Source organism: Oryx dammah, unplaced genomic scaffold, assembly GCF_014754425.2.
Source record: "Oryx dammah isolate SB20612 unplaced genomic scaffold, SCBI_Odam_1.1 HiC_scaffold_1, whole genome shotgun sequence".
Classification (NCBI taxonomy): Eukaryota; Metazoa; Chordata; class Mammalia; order Artiodactyla; family Bovidae; genus Oryx; species Oryx dammah.
This window is the reverse complement of record NW_024070185.1, coordinates 23,055,640-23,075,532: the sequence shown is the minus strand read 5'-3', so window position 1 is coordinate 23,075,532 and position 19,893 is coordinate 23,055,640. Positions and strand designations below refer to the sequence as shown.

At 37.8% G+C, this 19,893-nt stretch overlaps 1 protein-coding gene across 1 annotated transcript in view; it reads left to right on the top strand.

Moving 5' to 3' along the window:
- Positions 1-19,893, top strand: part of FOCAD (focadhesin) — a 294,818-nt gene that overhangs the window by 56,269 nt on the left and 218,656 nt on the right. Inside the window, exon 6 of the mRNA XM_040238382.1 lies at positions 16,084-16,185. Within this exon, the coding sequence (XP_040094316.1) occupies positions 16,084-16,185 (102 nt within the window). The remainder of the gene's footprint in view (positions 1-16,083; positions 16,186-19,893) is intronic.

Here is a 19,893-nt window from a genome sequence, read left to right as displayed (position 1 = left end):
ATATATAGTGCCTGTTACCTACATACATGTATAGTACTTTCCTTTTGATAGTAAGTAAACAGTGTCTCATATGTTACAGTGATCTTTCTTGTTAGTTTAGTGCTACTTACCATCTCTATTTTTATGAGCATATTATCGAGTTTCTTAAGTCGCTTTTTAAAAACCAGGTCAGATTTGCATTTTATATATTTTTTGTTAACATTTGTTTTTTAAATTATTTGTCTGCATTGGATCTTAACTGTGGCACGTGGGATCTTCCTTGCCTCATGCGGGATATTTCACTGTGGTGCTTGGGCACCTGTGTTTGTGGTACTGGGGCCCTGTAGTTGCATCACTGGACTCTCTAGCTGTGACATGGGCTTAGTTACCCCACAGCATGTGGGATCTTGGTTCCTCAATGAGGGATTGAACCCGTGTTCCCTGCATTGCAGGGCAGACTCTTAACTACCAAACCACCAGGGAAGTCCCCTTAACATGTTTTTTGAATGTTTTCAAAAATATAGAACAGTTGGAAGAAGGTAGTACAATGAATTAGTTAATTCATTGTTAACTTATTAGTTAACTCATTAATTTTAAGTTGGGGAAGCAAAAGGAAAATTATTTATTTGAAACTACTCTGGAAACTGGGTGTGAAGGGTAAACTTTTCCAAATTGATAAATATGCTTTTCTTTTAAAAATATACATTACCTTAACCAGGATTGAGCAGGACTTAATGTTTCTAGATGGGTCATACAAGCATTTGTGTTCTCTTTTTTTGAAAGAGGTTCACACTCTTGGGGCAGAGTTCCAGGATAGGAAATAATTCCACTTTATTGTTATTCAGGAGGAGTTATTTACTTATTTTAAAATAGGAAAGCTACTAGAGTTTTAAAATTTTATTTAACAGTTTTATTGAAATACAATTCACATACTGTACTGTCCAACTGACCTGTTTAAAGGATACAATTCAGTGATTTTTAGTATATTCATGTAGTCATACAATCATTGCCATAATCAATTTTAGGACATTTTCATCATTTCCTCAGATTCCTCACCTGGTAACCATAGCTCTATCAACCTAGAGCTACCCAATTAAGTGTGTTTAATTTCATTGGTCCTCAACAATGGCTATTCATGAGAACCACCTTTGGCTGTTGCAGTTCAGTCACTCAGTCTGGGTCTGCCTAAAAGCAGATGAACATAGGAACAATGAAATACCCTAGACCAACTGAATCAGATTCAGAAAAGCCCCAGGTGATATAAGATGGTGTGTTAGCAGCTCTCTGCCATGCATTTTCATCACCGGAGACCTTGTTGAATGGCAGATGCTCTTTCCTTAGACCTAACGTGGGCTCAGTACCCCAGTCTAACAAGCTCCCAGGTGGTGCTGATACTGCTGTTTCCCTACCAGACTTTAAGGAGCAGAGCTCTGAGCAGCATTAGCAGTTCCTGGGAGCTTGTTAGGAATGTGGAATCTCGGACCCCATCTCAGACTACCTGAATCAGAGCTTCCATTCTGGTGAGATTTTCCAGGTGGATCATAGCCACCTTAGTATTTTTGATGATGATGTAAGGACATTTTTAGTCATTCAGAATAATTAGATGTTCACACTGATTGTGCTCCCTGTGAGTGAGTGCTAAACTTTGTTACCTGTAATGTTTCACCTGCTTTCTATTTATAGTTTATTTTCTCCAGTAGTTGGCTCTTTTAGCCGTAGGCTTGTTCTTAGAAGACTCTAGATGCAAGGTGTGGATCGGAAGCCTCGTTTGAAGAACTGAAATCATACTGGATATATAAGGATTGTGTGTAGAGTGGTGGCACATTAAGAGGTCCAGAATCAATCACTTGAGTTGGCATAATCCAGTAATGTTTATGGAGGGCCCTCATGTGAATGGCTGTTTGGCACTATAAATCAGTAGAGTGTAATTGAGTGTGTAAGAGCCTGAGGTTCCTCCACGGGGGATTGTGGATGGCAGAAACGCGGGAGAGGTGAGCCTGAAGAGCAGATTTCCCTCAGGAGAGCTATGATTACCTGAGTCAATCATAAAATTGTCATGCTGTTTTAGAATCTTGTATGCCACATGTTGGTGAGCAATATCATCCAGCCTTAGAGAGGAAACTGATGAGCTGTGTGTGAAAACATAAAAAGGGTATGAGGAGCTTAGAACTCCACTGAAAGGTTTTCCTTGGTTATGTTGTAGGTTTGATCTAAAATGGAAGTAGTATGACAAGTAATTGTAAGCTTTCTAGGCAGGAAACTCAACTATAATTTTATGGTATTAAGGACTCTGCTAGTATACTGTTGGATTTTCTTTTTGTCCTAATAGCTGATTAACTTGCAGTATAGTAAAACAGAATATTGGTCATCTTATTTTTTATTAAAACTTAAAAAAAATTGAGCAAATATTAGTTTGTATTCCTGTTTCATGTGTACAACCTTATATTTTGACTTCCATATACGCTACAGCATGCTTACTACCAAATGTTTAGTTTCCATCTGTTACCATAAAGTTGACCTCATTTATCCATTTTGCCCTCCCCCAACTCCTCTTCCCCTCTGGTAATCACTTAACCTGTTCTCTGTATCTATGTGTTTGTTTTTGCTTGGTTTGTTTGTTTATTTTTAATATTCCAAATGTGAGTGAAATCATATGGTATTTGTTTTTCTCTGTCAGACTTATTTCACTTAGCATATTACGCTCAGTGTCCATCCATGTGTTGTGAATGGCAGGATTTCATCTCTTTTATGGCTCAGTAGTATTCCATTGTGCATATATACCTCATCTTCTTTGTCCGTACATCCATCAGTGAGACTTGGGGTGTTCCCATATCTTGGATCTTGTAAATAATGCTGTGATAAACATTTGGGTGCAGAAGTAACGAAGCACAAACCTTTGGGTGTTTGGTATTTCTCCTGGGTCAGTTCAGTCCAGTAACTCAGTCGTGTCCAGCTCTTTGCGACCCCATGGACTGCAGCACTCCAGGCTTCCCTGTCTTTCCCGATATCACAGTTCAAAAGCATCAATTCTTCAGCACTCAGCTTTCTTTATAGTCCAACTGTCACATCCATACATGACTCCTGGAAAAGCCATAGCTTTGTTGGCAATGTCTCTGCTTTTTAATATGCTGTCTAGGTTTGTCATAGCTTTTCTTCCAAGGAGTAAGCGTGTTTTAATTTCATGGCTGAAGTGATTTTCAGTTCAGTTCAATCGCTCAGTTGTGTCCGACTCTTTGTGACCCCATGAATCATAGCACGCCAGGCCTCCCTGTCCATCACCAGCTCCCGGAGTTTACCCAAACTCATGTCCATCGAGTCGGTGATGCCATCCAGCCATCTCATCCTCTGTCCTTTCCTTCTCCTCCTGCCCCCAATCCCTTCCAGCATCAGGGGCTTTTCTAATGAGTCAACTCTTTGCATGAGGTGGCCAAAGTACTGGAGCTTCAGCTTCAGCATCAGTCCTTCCAATAAACACCCAGGACTGATCTCCTTTAGGATGGACTGGTTGGATCTCCTTGGGACTCTCCAAGTCCAAGTCTCCAAGGGACTCTCAAGAGTCTTCTCCAACACCACACAGTTCAAAAGCATCAATTCTTTAGCGCTCAACTTTCTTCACAGTCCAACTCTCACATCCATACATGACCACTGGAAAAAACATAGCCTGATTTTAGAGCCCCCCGAAATAAAGTCTGTCACTGTTTCCATTGTTTCCCCAGTCTATTTGCCATGGCTCTTTAGTTCTTTACTTTCTGCCATAAGGGTGGTGTCATCTGCATATCTGAGGTTATTGATATTTTCCCCGGCAGTCTTGATTCTGGCTTGTGCTTTATCCATCGTGATATTTCACATGATATACTCTGCATATAAGTTAAATAAGCAGAGTGACAATATATATCCTTGAGGTACTCTTTTCCCAATTTGGAACCGGTCTGTTGTTCCATGTCCGGTTCTAACTGTTGCTTCCTCACCTGCATACATATTTCTCAAGAGAAAGGTCAGGTCTGGTAGTCTCATCTCTTGAAGAATTTTCCACAGTTTGTTGTGATACACACAGTCAAAGGCTTTAGCATAGTCAATGAAGCAGAAGTAGATATTTTTCTGGAACTCTCTTGCTTTTTCTATGATTCAACAGATGTTGTCAATTTGGTCTCTGGTTCCTCTGCCTTTTCTATATCCAGCTTGAACATCAGGAAGTTCTCAGTTCACGTACTATTGAAGCCTCACTTGGAGACTTTTGAGCATTACCTTGTTAGCGTGTGAGAAGAGTGCAATTGTACAGTAATTTGAATATTCTTTGACATTGCCTTTCTTTGGGATTGGAATTAAAAGTGACCTTTTCCAGTCCTGTGGCCACTGCCAAGTTTTCCAAATGTGCTGGCATATTGAGTGCAGCACTTTCATAGCATCATCTTTTAGGATTTGAAATAGCGCAGCTGGAATTGCATCACCTCCACTAGCTTTGTTCATAGTGATGCTTCCTAAGGCCCACTTGACTTCACATTCCAGGATGTCTGGCTCTAGGTCAGTGATCACATCATCATGATTATCTGGGTCATGAAGATCTGTTTTGTACAGTTCCTCTGTGTATTCTTGCCACCTCTTAATATCTTCTGCTTCTGTTAGGGCCATACCGTTTCTGTCCTTTATTGAGCCCATCTTTGCATGAAATGTTCCCTTGGTATCTCTAATTTTCTTGAAGAGATCTCTAGTCTTTCCCATTCTATTGTTTTCCTCTATTTCTTTGCACTGATTGCTGAGGAAGGCTTTCTTATCTCTCCTTGCTATTCTTTGGAACTCGGCATTCAAATGGGTATATCTTTCCTTTTCTCCTTTGCCTTTTGCTTCTCTTCTTTTCTCAGCTATTTTTAAGGCCTCCTCAGACAGCCATTTTGCCTTTTTGCATTTCTTTTTCTTGGGGTTGGTTTTGATCACCACCTCTTGTACAATGTAACAAACCTCCATCCATAGTTCTTCAGGCACTCTGTCTATCAGCTCTAATCCCTTGAATCCTCAGCACCATTCTACAAACCAGTGATGGTTTTCAGTGTTTTCGTGTGGAAGGAGTTCATCGTTTTTCATGTATATGTCTGGAGCATACACTTTAAGAAGAAATTTGGGTACACAGATGATCTATTTACCCACCATGCTTTGAGATACATCAGATTAGAGTGTGTATAGTGAGTAAAGTTCATTTTGTTTAACTGAACCCTTCTATAGTTTTGTGACTTAAACAAGATTAAAGGAGGATATTTAAATAGAGTTTCAATTCCCAGGGCCTTTTAGAATGGGGATAAATTGGAAGAGCAATAGAGCACAATTGGCTACTGTGATTAAACAAAGAGAATATGCAAGTTTTACTCTAGGCCCAGGAGTATCAATTCTAGTTGCACTGTTAGAGTTCTCTGAGGAACTTTTAACTGTAGTGCCTGGGCTCTCCCGAGAATGAGTAGGGGTCAGCCTCAAGCGCTGGTAATTTTCAAAGCTTCCTGGATTGTTACTAGTGTGGCAGTTGGATTGAGAACTGCTGGCCAGTTGTTGCAGTTAGGCACAGGGCTTTGTTGTTGCCAGACCTTCAGATCCTTCAATATTAATAACATTTTATATGAAATATTCTGACTAATAAATGTTGGAAAACAATTCCAATTTTTCAAAATACAGAGTCGGCAGACCGAACACATCTGCTCACAAGATGCAATCCAAGGGCAATCGTTTGTGACCTCTGCTTTAGACATTTAACTGTTTTCAAAAACTTTAACCACCCCCCTGCTTTTTTTAATCTGTGAACAATTTTTAGTTTAATCACTTAAAAAACATGAAAGATGACCACTAAGATATCCTCTATTTCAGGCTTATTTTTCCCCTTCCATTTTTTGTTTGGTCTAAATTTTCTTCTTGTTAGCTTGAACTCCACTTTGTTATAAACACTTATCTTTAAGTTATTTTACTCCAGTGCTCTTGCCTGGAAAATCCCATGGGCGGAGGAGCCTGGTAGGCTGCAGTCCATGGAGTTGCTAAGAGTCGGGCAGGACTGAGCAACTTCACTTTCACTTTTCACTTTCATACATTGGAGAAGGAAATGGCAACCCACTCCAGTGTTCTTGCCTGGAGAATCCCAGGGACAGAGGAGCCTAGTAGGCTGCCATCTATGGGGTTGCAGAGTCGGACCCGACTGAAGCGACTTAGCAGCAACAGCAGCAGCAGTGCTCTATCACATTGACCATACAGGAAGTGCAGCAGAGAACCAGCATTTGCCTGATATTTTGATTATAAGAAAGAATGACTAAATTTTGTTGTTGTTGTTATTGTTTAGTCACTAAGTTACATCTGATTCTTTTGCGAATCCATGGACTGTAGCTCACCAGGCTCCTCTGTGCACGAGATTTCCTAGGTGAGAACAGTGGAGTGGGTTGCAATTTCCTCCTCCAGGGGATCCTTCCCACCCAGGGATTGAACCTGTGCATTGGCAAGTGAGTTTTTACCACTGAGCTACCAAGGAAGCCCAAACTAAAATTTTAAGATTCATTAATTATGAGAGGCTCATTTTCTTTCTAATATGCCATTTTTTTCTCTTAAAATTTTATCATGTACTCTTGCTTTTAATTTTTCCTCTATGTATTCACATTATGGCAGTCTTTTTAAGATCTCTCTTCCCTCAGCTGAAGTGAGGAAATAGCTGTGAATTCATGAGCGGTAACTGCTTGTTCCAGAATTTGTGCGTTATTCTGATGTGCCAGACAGTGGCTGACATGCACAAATATCACATGTTGAGAATCTTGTTTATGGAAGGAGTTGGTCTGATCAACATCAAGCTGTACTTTCTGAAATAAGGGAATATTAAATGTTTTGGGCAGATGGTATGCTCTGAAATGGGTGATTAGGCCAATAGCAATGGATGATTATACCCTGAGTAGATGAAAGTTATTTATTCTGTCAGTATTTGCATATCTGTTTGTGTAGTGTTATGAGTTTATTTAGATGTAGAGTTAATTTTGAGATCTTAAAGATGTGTGTCCTGAAGGTTGAAGTACTTTGTGGTTCATCCCTTTTTTCCCCCTGCAAAGTGAAAGTCACTTCTTAGCATTAAACTCTTTTTGCATTGTCTCTTCTTTCCATTTTGGCGGGTGAGATGGAATTGGCTGTGCAAAGAGTGCAGAGCATCTCAGATCTAGGGAAAAGCGTGTGCTTAGCTGCTGCTTTGTGAGGGCCTGGTGCGCTAGAGGAACTGACAGGAGGTGGGGTGCCTGGAGCTTAGTGTTTAAGGGAGGAAGAGGCCAAGACAGAGGCTCGGAAGAGTTAGGCATGACCTGGAAGATGCTAGCCATGGTAGAGACTTTGGGTTTTCTTTAAAGAGTAGTGGGAAGTCATTGAAAGTTTTATTTTTTAAACTTACTTTGAAAGAATTTTAAAGTTTCAGAAAAGGTGCAAGAATAGTACAGAAAATTTCCATCTGGCATTTACCCCAATTCACTGATTTTCCACATTCTCATTATCCTTCTCTCTATAGAATTAAAAACTGTTGGAGAGTAGATTGTACATATTCAGTAGGGTATGTTTTCTAAGAACAAGGATATTCTCTATATAACCAGAGTAGTTATCAAATCAAGAAAATTTAATGTTCATTTAACACTTTTACCTGTAATCCATATCCTAGTTTTGCCATTTGGCTTAATAACGTCCTTTCATACCTCTTTCCTTTTTATTTTTAGTGTACGGGCTCCAGTTTAGGATCAGATGTTGCCTTTAACTGTCATATCTTTTTAGTCTTTTAAAACTTGGAATTATCTCATCCTTTATCTTTTATGACGTTGACATTTTCAAATACTGTGAAAGTGTTGCTGTGCCTTTCTCAGGACATCTCGTCTGGAGACACTGATGTCCATCTTGCCTTTCATTGGTGATTTGAATTTTCCTTACCCTATCAAGGTAATATCTGGTTTATCTACTGTGTAGTTACCATCTTCTTCTTGTAACTAATAAGCAGTCTGTGGAGAAGATGCTATGAGACCATGAATATATCGTGTTCCTCATTAAACTCACAGCTCCCCCCTCCCTATTAATTTTCACTGAGATAATTTCAAAATGGTAATTTCCCAACTCTACCACTCCTTTCAGATTTACTAATGGCAGTGGAGATACAGATAAGCTTTAGATGTGGACATCATATATGACTTGATTCTTACTGTCAAACTGCATGTTTTGCTTCCGTTTTCACTTCTTTTCCCTCATCTTTCTCACCCAGGGGAGTCTTTGTTCACAGTTCATGGTTCCAGTCACCTGGGATTTACACTTGGTGTTTAAAAATCAGACCTAAAGAATAATTTGTACATACACTATCTTCCAGTTAGTGGTTGCCACCAGGAAATATTTTATAAATTCTGCTAAGTGCACATGCTTAATTTAAAAATTGTATGGTGACTTGCTGGTAAGTGTCTTTAAGAGCACAAGGTATCTTGATTTTTGCCTTATTAGCCTATTTATCTTATCTCTAGTTTCTTTTCTTTCCCAATCAAGGATGTAATTTAATAATAGATGTTTTGAACCCCTGTGTGTCTGTATGTTTCCCCTGGCCACCAACTAGTACCTAAAATAGTTCTAGCCTTCTGACATTGGCAGACATCTTTGTGTTAAAACCCTGCCTCTCAAAATAGGAGTCATGGGAAAGGTTCACTCTGAGGGCAGAACCATTGTAATATGAAGTCTCTTTTCGAAGAAATCTTATCTTCTCCCTATCTGCGTTATAGATCCAAAGAAAAAAGGAAATTAATAAAAAATGTCAAAATTAAATTTTTTTTTGTTCCAAGTCTTCTTTTTCTGGCATGGATGAAATGCATTTGTCTTAAGACTCCGTAGGATAGATAAGGATTCACTATTATCATTTAATTTTTCTTTTTTTATAGTAATATTTATTGTGGAATCAATTTTTATTCATTTTTATCTTAAAATCTGCAGAGCTTTTTTTTTTTTTCCTCTTTTTTTAACCCTACTTTGGCTTCTAACCAACATTTTCAAATCAAAATTCAGAGCAGGTAGAGAAATGCCTTTAAAATGCATATTTGATGTAGTAAGTGCTATGCTATGCTTCTGAAAGCGCCGGGGTCACAGCTGCATACATGAAAATGCATGGTGACTGCAGGCATTGTTTCCTCACACAGAAAAGGCAATCTGTGTCTATCGCTGACTTTGTGATATAAATCAAATCATAGCTTTCCTACACTTAGAGATGTAGCAAAAAGGTTGAGGTGACCTAAAGGTTACAAATAACTTTTGCTTTTTGATTTGCCTACCACAAACCTACTTTTTTTTTTTTTTAACTCCTTCTTTTCTATTAAGATTGATGCATTTATACTTGGAAAGGTGAATCTAGTTACATACCTTATTTTATCGTTGTCTCTGTGCTAGTCTAGTGGAACCACGAATTTTCATTTATTCCTTCCCGCACTCCAGTCTGTTAAGATGCATGCACTGCTCTGTGTGATGAGGTTAATTCTCTTGCCTGAGATCACAATGTTATTAAAGGGTAGGGAGTCCTGAAGTATTAGGTAGGAACTCTGCCTGCTTCCTCTGTGCTTTTTTTTTTCCTGTGAACATTGTTAACTTTGAAACTGTACTTAGAGGGGTTGTGATGTTGGTTTTTCATGATCCACTCAGAGAGTTTAAAAAGGTGCTTTGGGAAAAGTGTGTGTTTGTTACATTTATTTAAAATGTGCATTAGGCACTGAAAGGGAAGCATAAAAGTAAGAAGATAGAGACCCAGCTTTCAAGCTGCTTATGCTCTAGTTTAAGAAGCAAATTTATCTGCATGATAATCATAATAGAACCACATTTACAAAGTATTCTTTGTGTTAGGTACTGTGTTAAATGCTTTACTTAAAATGGCAGTTAAAACATTTACAAATTATGAAATGGGCAAGTGCCAAAGAACATACAACAAATTGATTCATCTGTGGCAGGAAAACAACAGAAATATTAAATACCACAGAGTGAAGGAGAAATTAGAGGCACCAGAGGCCAATGAAGGGTGACCTGGTTGCCTGTTTTGTATTGACTTCAATCTTTACAAACAATGTTATTCTCTTTTAAGAAGAAAGCAGAACCTATTGGATGGATGTCTTAAGAGTTAGGAAATCCTGATTTGAAATTTTCTGTGGGCTTATTCTGGATACAGTACTGCATTTCTCTCTGAAATGAAAAATATAGGGTGATTTATTTATTTGAGATAAAAATAAGAGACCACTGTTTTGAGGCCTTAGGTTTTATTAGATGTTGGCCTTAGGGCTGTTTAAACTTGGCATAGAATTATTAATAGTTGAGAGTCATCTTTATTGCTTTCTGCCTTTACAGGCTTTGGTTCCACCTCTGATCTTGAGCAGTTCAAAGGTTAGAGCTTTAATGGGTGACTTGGGTTATAGAACTTTAGTCCTGGAAGGTACTTAGTCTGGTTTCCTCATTTTACAGCTGAAGAAACTCTTACCCAAGCAAGAGAGGTTAATTCTCTTGCCTGAGATCACACAGTGTGTTGCAGAGACAGAAGGTGAATTTGGAATGCTTGATTCTTTCCTTTAATTCAGTGTTTTCCCTCCACTATTTCATATCACTTCTCCATTTCTAGTTTTTGTTTCTGAGACGTGGATGTGGCAGCATAACAGTAAATGATTAGGATGATGCTATGTAGGCACTGCTTATGTAAACAATGACTTCAGTGCCCCACATTTGTGTTTGCTTTTCAAAGTTGTATAGAGCTTATTGTCTGCCAGTGTTAGCTTTACAAGTGATCAGGTTGATTGTATGTTCGACCTGTCTATCATTTTGAATAAAGTGTTGTAGCCAACTTACTCTTTATGACTTGACTACTAGTTTGGGGGATAATTGACATTTTAAGGCATAACCCAGGTTTTGTTTTGATGTTCTTTTGTATCACATTTTTTTATTCCTCAACAGTGTTCTAATGACGAGTGAAGTTTGAATTGTAGATTTACCTTGGCCTTTCTCAGAGGTACTTGGAGGAAATGGAATGGCTAATAAGCAGTGAGAAGAAAGGAAAGAAAAATCTTGAATAATCTATAAATTTAAGAATCATTTCTTGACTATATGAAGAGTGAACTATACTTAGCCTTAGGACATTTTAAATGTACTAATTATAGTATTTTAAATAGGAAATTAACATTATTTTCTATCATACCCAGATTATCATGCATAATATTTAATTCTGTTTGTTTATTTTGGAACATGCTTCTGTTTTTTGCAAGGAATAATTGTACATTTGCTTTCCATTTTAAGTCTTCTATTTTCTACTGTACTGTTACCTTTGTGCACCTAATGTTATTATTGGATGACTATATTTCCATAAGAAACTTCAAATTTTGGACATGATTGATTGATTGCTTTTGGCTTAGTAAAGAAGGATAATGGTGGAATGTTTGTCTTTTTGAATAGCTCAGGGCTAGTACCATGTTTTGGAGAAGGCAGTGGCACCCCACTCCAGTACTCTTGCCTGGAAAATCCCATGAACGGAGGAGCCTGGTGGGCTGCAGTCCATGAGGTCACTAAGAGTCGGACACGACTGAGCAATTTCACTTTTCACTTTCATGCATTGGAGAAGGAAATGGCAACCCACTCCAGTGTTCTTGCCTGGAGAATCCCAGGGATGGGGGAGCCTGGTGGGCTGCCGTCTATGGGGTCGCACAGAGTTGGACACGACTGAAGCGACTTAGCAGCAGCAGCAGCAGTACCATGTTTGAGTTAGTTTTGTACTTTGCACAGTGCTTGCCATTTTACCTAGTTCAGTGGTTCTTAACCAGGGGCAATTGTGGCCCCAGGGGACAATTGGTAATGTCTAGAGACATTTTTGATTGTCCTGTAAGTAGACTGAATGCTATTAACATCTAGTGGGTAGAGGCCAAAAATGCCACTGAATACCCCATGGTATATTGAACAACCCCTGAGCCAAAGAATAATCTGACCCCAAATGTCAGTAGAGCCAGACTGAGAAAACTTTATGTATGGCAACTGCACAATAAAGTAGATAGAATTAAAAACTATGTCCATTCTATAAACCGTAAAGCTTTATGTATTATTTTATAGATGCATTCACATGCCATTGTAGTGATTCACAAGGGAAAACTTAGCTGTTTTCTTCATTATATTCAAAGTATTAAAACAGAATTTTGGCAATTATAATTGATTTTAGCTTAGTTGTACCAAGTTGAAATAGTATAATGGTAATCATTGTTAATCAGCAGTAATATTCAGTGTTTTTAATTTGGACTTCCTTTCGTCTGTCAAGGTTTTTAATTTCTTGGTATCAATATTATATATTATTCCTACAGATTTTCATTCGGATCTGACATAATTAATCAGAAATTTGGCTTCCCTGGTGGCTCAGTGGTACAGAATCCGCCTGCCAATGCAGGAGATGGGGGTTTGATCCCTGAGCTGGGAAGATCCCCTGAAGGAGGAAATGTCAACTCACTCCAGTATTCTTGTCTGGGAAATCTCATGGACTGAGGAGCCTGGCAAACTACAGTCCAGGGGGTTGCAAAAGAGTTAGACACACTTAGTGACTAAACAGCAACACAGTCAGTAATTAATTTGGATAATCCCTATTCTCTATTCTACATAATCTCGTCTTTAGAGTTTAAGCCTGAGATATTGAATAGAATTTGCTGAACCCAAAAGCTAGCAGAATGAGCCTCCAACAAAGTTAGTCATACAACAAAGTTACAATGGGTCCCACAATTCCAATAAAGTAGAAGCTATTAATAAAGTATGATAGAGTTGTTTGCTGATATATGCATCGTTTCTAATCTAATTTAAATTACTGATTTTTACTTCTGTTGATAATAATTTGGACAAAACTATTTTTAAAAGGAGACACATTCTTTATAGTTTTTAAAAGAGAGAGATTAAAAAAAAATTTTTTTTAACCTTTTTATTTTGTTGGGGTATAGTCAGTTAACAAACAATGTTGTGATAATTTGAGGTGAACATCAAAGGGACTCAGCCATACCTACGTATCCATTTTACTCCTAACTCCCCTCCCATCCAGGTTGCCACATAACATTGAGCAGAGTTCCATGTGCTGTACCACATGTTGATTATCCATTTTAAATGCAGGAGTGTGTACATGTCCATCCCAAACTCCCTGACTATCCCTTCCCCACTTCCTTCCACCCAGCAACCATAAGTTTTTGTCTAAGTCTGTGAGTCTCTGAAAAGGAGGTAGATTCCTAACAGTTTTTTGGAGGAGGAAACCTGAGAAGTGAAAAGGGGTAGGAGGTGACATAAGGGAACAGTATTGAAAAGCACTTAAGTGTTTTATGATCATACAGAAACTATAGTATCTTGTTGGATTTTCTTCTTAAATATCATAAATGCCACCATTAGCTGGAGGACTAGTGGGTGGTCATATCTGACGCTCTTCATTTCAGCATGGTGCTTGTCAGAAGGAAAACCCATAGCTAAAATTAATTACAGTCGCTGTTCTTTCCTTTTTATTCATATTTGCTTGAACATGACCTGCTGAATTTGTAATCTAAGAAATTCAGATGATGTGACATACCTGAGAGGCTTTTAGGATTTGTAGCATTTATTTTCTTAATATCTGTAACAACTAGGGTAGAAGGAGATTCTAGATAGGATTAACTGCCAAGGAGTTTGGAATTCGGAAATGTGATTTTGATAGGATTTTTAAGTTTTGGCATAAAGAGTTGCTTGGAGCAGTCCTTTAGCAATGGCAGTAATCTGTTCACTCAGAAATAGCCTGTGCTTTAACAAACAGGAGCTTGCCAGCATTTGAAGTTAGTGGCTGATAGATTAGGTGAGGTTGAGGAGAGAATAGAGAGATGGTGTTATAATACCCAGAAACTGTGTAGTAGTGTCAGAGAAGTGTTTAACATGAGTGTTTCAGTGTGACGTATCTGCCATAATTTTCTGTTTAAGAGAGAGAAAAAAAAAATCAGAAAACTTCCCAACTACAAACCTTCCTCTTATGTGGTTTTTAACTTGTACCAATTTTCAACTCTGGCAACACATCAAAACTGCTAGAAGAATTTTTAAAAATTACTAATGCATGGGCTCCACTCCTAGCAACCCCAGTATAATTGAAGCCTGGGCACTCATATTTTAAAAAGAGCTCCACAGATGAATCTAACTCACAACTGGGCTGAGTACCACTGCTTTATAGCAGTGCATCAGAATTGTCTGGGGAGCTATTTCTTAGGTCTGGCTGAGGCCTGAGAATTTATTTTCATTTCTAACAAGTTCCCAGGTGATGCTGATATTGCTGGGAAGGCGATCACATTTTGAGAACCACCAAGAAGGCAGTTTTAAAAAATCATTTGAGTGTGACTGATGGTCTCATCTTTTTCTTTCCTTTTTTATAAACATTGCTAGTGCTGTATTATTGAATTAAAATTATGTATATAATTCTTTTTATGTAAAAAAGATAGATGCATCTATATAGTGTGAATTTTTTTCAAATAGCATTTTAAATTTTTTAAAAATTTTTGAGAAAATAGACACATGTGTATATATATATAATTGAATCACTTTGCTGTATACCTGAAACTACCAAAATATTCTTAATAAACTATTCTGCAATGTAAGATAAAAAGTTAAAAACAATAAAAAAAGAATGAAATAATACCATTTGCAGCATCATTGATCAACCTAGAGATTATTATATAAATGAAGTCAGAAAGACACATGTTATATGATATCACTTATATGTGAAATCTAAAAAATAGTACAAATGAACTTATTTACAAAACAAAAATATTCTCACAGACATAGAAAACAAACTGGTTGACAAATAAAGGATAAGGGAGGCATAAATTGGGAGTATGGGATTAATAGGTGCATATTACTATATATAAAGTAGATAAACAATAGGATTTACTGAATAGCACAGGGAACTATGTTCAATATCTTATAATAACCTATAATGGAAAAGAATAAAAAAAGAATTTGTATATATGTATCTAGGTATAACTGAATCATTTTTTGTATACCTGAAACTAACACAATATTGTAAGTCAGCTATACTTCATTAAAAAATAAGTAGCATTTTTAATTAAAAATGTTTTTCTTGGAGGAAAAGCCACATCACTAATAACTGAAAATTCTTTGTGTAGTACTTCGTAGTTTAAAGAGCTAATGAATTTACAATTTCCAGTAGACTTTTTCGTACTACTTAGAATAATTTGTTTGTCTTTTTTCCTTTTCTTTTTTTAACCCCATTATTTGAGAATCCTTCACATTTCAGATCTCTTATATAGTCTTTTTGGTATCTTGATTGATGGAGCCCAGATAAAAAGATTTGTCCTTGTTCAACAGAAATTTTCAGAATTTATAATTTGCAGAGTTTGTTATTTGAGATGGGAGAAATATTTTCTTTTTCCTTACCTAAAGTATATTAGGGGAACACAGAACTATATATTGAGAAGAATGGGGGTAAATGGAAACAGAGACAGAGTTGTTGTTTAATTGCTCATTTGTGTCGGACTCTTTGCGACCGCATGGACTGTAGCCTGCCAGGCTTCTCTGTCCATGGAATTTCCCAGGCAAGAATACTGGAGTGGGTTGCCATCCCCTTTACCAGGGAATCTTTCTGACCGGGGATCAAGCCCACGTTTCCTGCTTCACAGGTGTATTCTTTACCGCTGAGCCACCAGTGAAGCTCTGCAGAGACAGAGAGATGGTGCTTATAGGTTGGGACAGTGTTAGAGGAGATGAGATCTTTCAGGTCTGGAAAGAGATTCATCAACAGGAAGAGATTTCCAAGAATGAGGGAATCAAGGGAGTGGATAATGAGAGAGCTACTGGATTGAGGAGCTTGGCCAAAGTCATAGAGCTATTAGATAACAGAGACTGCTGTCAAATTTGGGTCTCTAAGACTCAGGTTCTTTTTTCTGGAAAACAGATAAAAAAAAATAGTTCTAATGAGCCAACTCTGCAACAAATGCAGCAAATGAGGATTCCGGGACAATTATGAATCCTGGAAAAAAAGTTTCTAGATGGCAGTGGCTTTTTCTCATGTTATATTTGGATATTAAAAATGTGTATCCTGAAATGACAGCTTCCAGTGTGACTTTGTGTGTTTTTCAGAAACCATCCTCAGCCTTTGATCACTGTTCTTGAGCACAGACCTGATTGCTGGCCAGTCATTTTGCAGCAGCTGACAGCTTTTTTCCAGCAATGCCTTGAAAGGTAATATAAAATAAAATAAATTAGGGAGATGGAATAGTATATGCTAATTTTAGAGTTTTTCTTTTAAGCTGCTTTGATTGTAATGTTTTCTCCTGCAGAAATGTCTTAGAGCAGGATATAGTTTTCTGTTTTCTTTTTAAGAGAAAAAAAATCCTACCAGTTTTATTGATTGTTGAAATATTGACCATGAGAATAGCTGCTGTTGAAGAAGCTAAGCATTGGATAGTTGGGAAGGTTGATTGGAAATATTCAGTAAGCTACTACATAGTACATATGGATGACAGGTCTTCCTGCTGGAAATTGATTAGTGAGTTAATCTCTCTATTAGAAACCAGTGCCAGTTGGTATTAAGCAGTATTGCCAACTGGGACCAGATGACCACCATATGTGCAGCTAGTTTAGCTTCACCAAGGCCTTCTGCCTTCTGGTGGTCCTCAAAGCTTTCTCCCATTCTGTTACCATGGCATTAGCTCAGGTGGGCATCTCTTGCTGTGACTCTTGCCACCTGTTCTTAACTGGCATCTCTGCCTTCCATCTCATCCTGCTCAAGGCCATTCTCTAAGCCATCCATCAGGGCGATGTATCGGGAGAGTAGATCTTTGTAGCACTCCCTAGCTTCGGTCACCATCACTGTGATTTTCAAACTGGACTTGCAATGTAGAGGCTAAACATAGAAACACCCTCACACCGCTTCAGCTTTTTTTTTTTTTTTTAAGTTTTGTTTTTTAATTTGATGTGGACCATTTTTAAAGTCTTTATTGAATTTGTAACAATACTGCTTCTGTTCTATGTTTTGGGTTTTTGGCCATAAGGCATGTGGGATCTTAGCACTCTGACCAGGATTGAACACGTATCTCCTGTATTGGAAAGTGAGGTCTTAACCACTGGACAGCCAGGGAAATCCCAGCTCTGTTTTTGTACACTGTTTCCTTTTCTTTTTTTTAAAAAAAATAATGTGTTGATATCTCACAGCAGCTTTCTATTGGAAAACAATAGTTTGGTCTCTGGACTAGTTGGAAAATCCCTGGGCTACAGGACGAGATCTGTTATGTCATATACTAGGCTCTGTGTATGATCTGTTTCACCAATTTTATTTTCTCCTTTCCTTACCTCATAATTTATGAATTACTTATTCAGCAATACACTGACTTGCTTTGGTTCCACACAGCAAGAAGAGCTATTCCCTTGCCTCTTCTTTTGCTTATTAGTTTCTACTTTACCGTCTTGAATCTCATCACATCCTTTGTCTAACTAGCCCTTTCTTGATTACTTTCTCTATTTTAAATCTCTTTTTAGGTATTGTCTCTCCCAGGAAGTGTTTACTTAGACCACAAGCTAAATTAATAACTTTAGTTGTGATTTCTGACATCATTATATTTATTACATTGTCTTATAATTATTATCCTCCATTAACCGAGACTTTCTTGAGGGCAGAAACTGTGTCCTAGTATTCTTTATGTTAACAATGCCTGGCACGGTTTAGGTGCTCACAAATGTTCAAAGTATATATGTATACACAGGAGGCTCACAGATGGGTGGGGCCCAGGCAGTGGGTTGTAAAGTGGTTCCTAAAATATAGTATCTAACAGCTTACTTAGTACTCCTATACAAGGTCATGATAGGGTAGTACCACTGACCATGTAGTCCAATGCCTGAGCTGCATTTCCCACACTAGCTATATTCAAATGTTCTTGTTCTTGAAGGTCTTAGAATGTCCTGTAGATACCATTTATTAGAATTCCATTTTGGAGTCTTTAACTTCAATTTTAGATAGAATTTCCAGGCAGGATATACTGTCAGAAGCTTTAAAGAGATGTAGAGAACCTTGGAATCTGCCAGTGAGAAAAATCTCTGTAACAATTGAATTTCTTAAAATAAACATTATCATCTTCTCTTCCCTCACCCATGACTGCATTTTCAAAGATAAGATATTAATATTTACTAAAAAAGTCTTTGTTCATCCATATCAGAAAGCAAAATTAACAAATAGTTGTTTAATGAAATTTCTCTTGTTAAATAGATTGGGATATTTTATAAAAGATGTGCTGCTTACGTGCCAAATCTGTTGTTAAGCTTCTTTTTAGGGTAATCCTTACAAATATCTCACTTGTCTCATGCTTCAGTTAGCAAATAATTAAATTACATTTTAGTTGTTTTCATTTCAAAGGAGTATTATTTTGGAATTTGGAAGTAGTTCTTCTAATGATAATGTCCAGATGTTCATAAGGAGAAAAGATTATTTATTGATTTTGATTTATTTACTGATAAGCTTTTATTGACTTAATCCTTTCATTTGAATTCTGAGGTGTTAGAGTATGCTATCTAGAGCTTTTTAGAAGTTCTAAATAATTTTATATTTCTTTGCAAAGAATTTCAGTTGTCTCATTTCTACTTTTGCACCATGAGACTATTTTGCAGGATGAAATTGATAATTCTGGTTGCATTTTCAGCAGACAGTTTCCTGAGATTTAATTTTAGAGTGAGTTAGATTAGTAGCTTTTACATTTAGAAGAATATGAAGGAAATTTGGTAATTTAGTAAGAATGTAAATGGTGATTCACAACTACAGGAAGGAGGCAAAATATTGTGATGATAGCTAGTATCCTAGACCTTTCTGTCTTAGGAATTGTTGGTTAGAATAGCTGTTTGGTTTCATTTTTAATAGAATGTAGATGTCCTGAAATAGCAGTGTATCTTCATGCTAGATTTTTGGGGACGTGATTCTCTAGTTAAATTCTGCACTCATTTGTAGAAGGCCTCTGATGTCAAGACTTCTCTATAGAACTAAGAATTGAGTAAATTGACAATGATGTCATGGTGTTTTGAAGAAGGAAATGACAACCCATTCCAGGATTCTTGCCTGGAGAATCCTATGGACAGAGGAATCTGGCGAGCTATAATCCATGGGGTTGCAAAGAGTCAGACATGACTGAGCAACTAACACACACGGAGATTAAGTGTGGCTTTTTCAAGATTAACTAGGCTAACACATAGTTTTTCAGAGAGGGGACTAAGGAGAGCAACACTAAATGATTTGCTGAAGGTCACGTGGCTAGTCAATTGGCAGAGTTGGGCCCTAAGCCTCAGTCTTTTGACTCTTATTCCAAGTCTTTTCCCACTATTTCTCCCTCCTTGTTGAACATACATGTGAAAGCCTTGTTTGTAAACATGCACAATGGGTTACATTTTTAAACACACTTAGTCACTTTGGGATTTCAGGTTATGTTTTATTTTCCTTTTCTCCTTAAGACCAGTTGATTTCATACTCTAAAGCATTGATAGTAAATCATCAGATAGCACATCAGTTCAGTTCAGTTCAGTTCAGTCGCTCAGTCGTGTCCGACTCTTTGCTACCCCATGAATTGCAGCATGCCAGGCCTCCCTGTCCATCACCAACTCCCGAGTTCACTCAGATTCATGTCCATCGAGTCGGTGATGCCATCCATCCATCTCACCCTCTGTTGTCCCCTTCTCCTCCTGCCTCCAATCCCTCCCAGCATCAGAGTCTTTTCCAATGAGTCAGCTCTTCGCATGAGGTGGCCAAAGTACTGGAGTTTCAGCTTTGGCATCAGTCCTTCCAAAGAACACCCAGGACTGATCTTCTTTAGAATGGATTGGTTGGATCTCCTTGCAGTCCAAGGGACTCTCAAGAGTCTTCTCCAACACCACAGTTCAAAAGCATCAATTCTTCGGCGCTCAGCTTTCTTC